This window comes from Volvox carteri, assembly GCF_000143455.1.
Source record: "Volvox carteri f. nagariensis unplaced genomic scaffold VOLCAscaffold_1, whole genome shotgun sequence".
Taxonomy (NCBI): Eukaryota; Viridiplantae; Chlorophyta; class Chlorophyceae; order Chlamydomonadales; family Volvocaceae; genus Volvox; species Volvox carteri.
The window spans coordinates 5,341,979-5,343,769 of NW_003307545.1; the positions used below are offsets into that span (position 1 = coordinate 5,341,979).

The 1,791-nt window shown below is 51.5% G+C and overlaps 2 protein-coding genes across 2 annotated transcripts in view; both read right to left on the minus strand.

Annotated features, from left to right (window-relative positions):
- The window catches only part of VOLCADRAFT_102899 (uncharacterized protein), a gene marked incomplete at its 5' end in the record, with an annotated part of 1,849 nt that extends 1,494 nt beyond the window's left edge, over window positions 1-355 (minus strand). Inside the window, one exon of the mRNA XM_002946254.1 lies at window positions 154-355. Coding sequence (XP_002946300.1) covers window positions 154-355 — 202 coding nt within the window. The remainder of the gene's footprint in view (window positions 1-153) is intronic.
- A 596-nt stretch (window positions 356-951) lies between these two features.
- The window catches only part of cdc48 (uncharacterized protein), a gene marked incomplete at its 5' end in the record, with an annotated part of 12,725 nt that continues 11,885 nt past the window's right edge, over window positions 952-1,791 (minus strand). The window contains one exon of the mRNA XM_002946255.1: window positions 952-1,791. Within this exon, the coding sequence (XP_002946301.1) occupies window positions 1,640-1,791 (152 nt within the window). The 3' untranslated portion in view covers window positions 952-1,639.

The window sequence follows — 1,791 nt, forward strand, 5'->3', positions numbered from 1 at the left end:
GACAGCAACTGTACCAGCTCCTCAGGAAATTCAGACAGATAAGTACCAATGGTCAATTTAGAAGATGCCGCATTCAATACTTTAGGGTTGCGGATCTCAAACCGCAATGACTAAAACCACTTCCTTGTACCGCATGCGTCCTACTATGCTGACCAGGACCTATGATGCTGTCCAACGTTAGGCAGTATTGGAGACGGCGATCGGTGCCCAGACCAACCGATGCGAGGCAAGCTGAGACGAGGCAAGACGAGGCAAGAGTACCCTGAGAGTACCCTGGAGACAACGGGCAGGCCGTGACGGGTGCAAACAGCTTTTCGGTACACATCCCATATTGTGTGTGGGATGTTCCTGGCATCTGTGTGCCTGTTTGCGCAATCCTACTCCTAATGTGGTCCGCATGCAGTTACCCCCCAGTCCAGTTCTCCGGTCTCCTCCTCAATGTAGACATGTAATATGATGCCCGCACGCGCAATGGCACTGCCTGACTTCCATTATGGGTTTTCGATTCAGGTCCGCCATCCGCGGTGAGCGTGCGAGTACGCAAGTGAATGTAGGCCTATACCGCTGCCGCCTTATTTGTAGTAACGAAGATTTGGCAAAGAGAGGGTCGTCCAGCTGAACTTGTGCCCCAAAGCGAGAGGTAGGGGATGGAGGCACAATAGCTGATATGGGTGTTTGTGCCGTGACTGCCATCCGCCGTGAACGCTGCATGCAGCTGTAGCTGCGGGTATGCGTGTTGCCAGTATTTAAGTGTCCTGCCCAGCCAGGCGTTCGGTGAGCGGCGAATGAAACCCATAACGAAAAATCACGTATGCATCCCTTAATCCTGGTGACTTCTGTGGGAAACCCCGGTGGTACTGTCAGGCTATTGCGGGTTGAAGTTGATGCAAGGTTCAGGCATCTCGACATTTCTCTTGCGTGGAGTCTCTTCTAGGGAGAGCAAGAAAATGATAGGCATACTGCATTTTACAATGCCTGTTATGTCCACAGATGTTTGTGGAACTAGAATGGATTTTGCCAGACCGTGGCTGTAGCTCGACCGCTCAGCTGTTCCCTTGCAAACCTTGCAATAAGCACGAACGAGCAAACCTGCAACCATAAAAAAATCCCTCTAGGGCTAAAAATTCCTGCACACTCATTAACGCGTTGCAACTTGTACCCGCGGTGCTTATCTGCTACGCGTGTCTGCACAGTCCTAACATGCATACATCTCTTCAAAGCAATCGGCAGATTAATGACCCAAAAAACGCTTTCCGTAAAACTATTTATACGGATCCAACGCAGTCCCGACACCCACGCGCTTCAAGTTGGAACACGGTTAGTCGTATGCCTTCACAATCCTTAAAACAGTTATGACTAGATTACCATCAGCAGCATCATAAGCATGCCTCCGATACCGGAAGCCCTTGCCGGTCATTAACCGGACATTCGCTTCGCCTAGTCACCACACGTAGGTCCTCATGGTCATGATCCGTGGAAAAATTTTAAAACAGCACGTCGCCATAAACTGTACTACGCGATGCACTTGGGGGCAATTTAGGCGTCCCTACACTCGTCGACGCAACGATGGCGATGTGCTCGATGACGCAAGTCCAACATACCAGAAGCCCATACGAATTTACACGGCACACCCTCTAGCCTAGGGTACCGAAAACTTAGAACTAATTGTACAGGTCGTCGTCGTCTGCTGCAGCAGCGCTTTGGGTAAAGGCTGGAGCCGCAGTGGCAGCAGCAGCCGGTGCCGCGCTAGCCCCCCCGCCAGGACCATCTGGGAAACGGAAGTCCGATCCG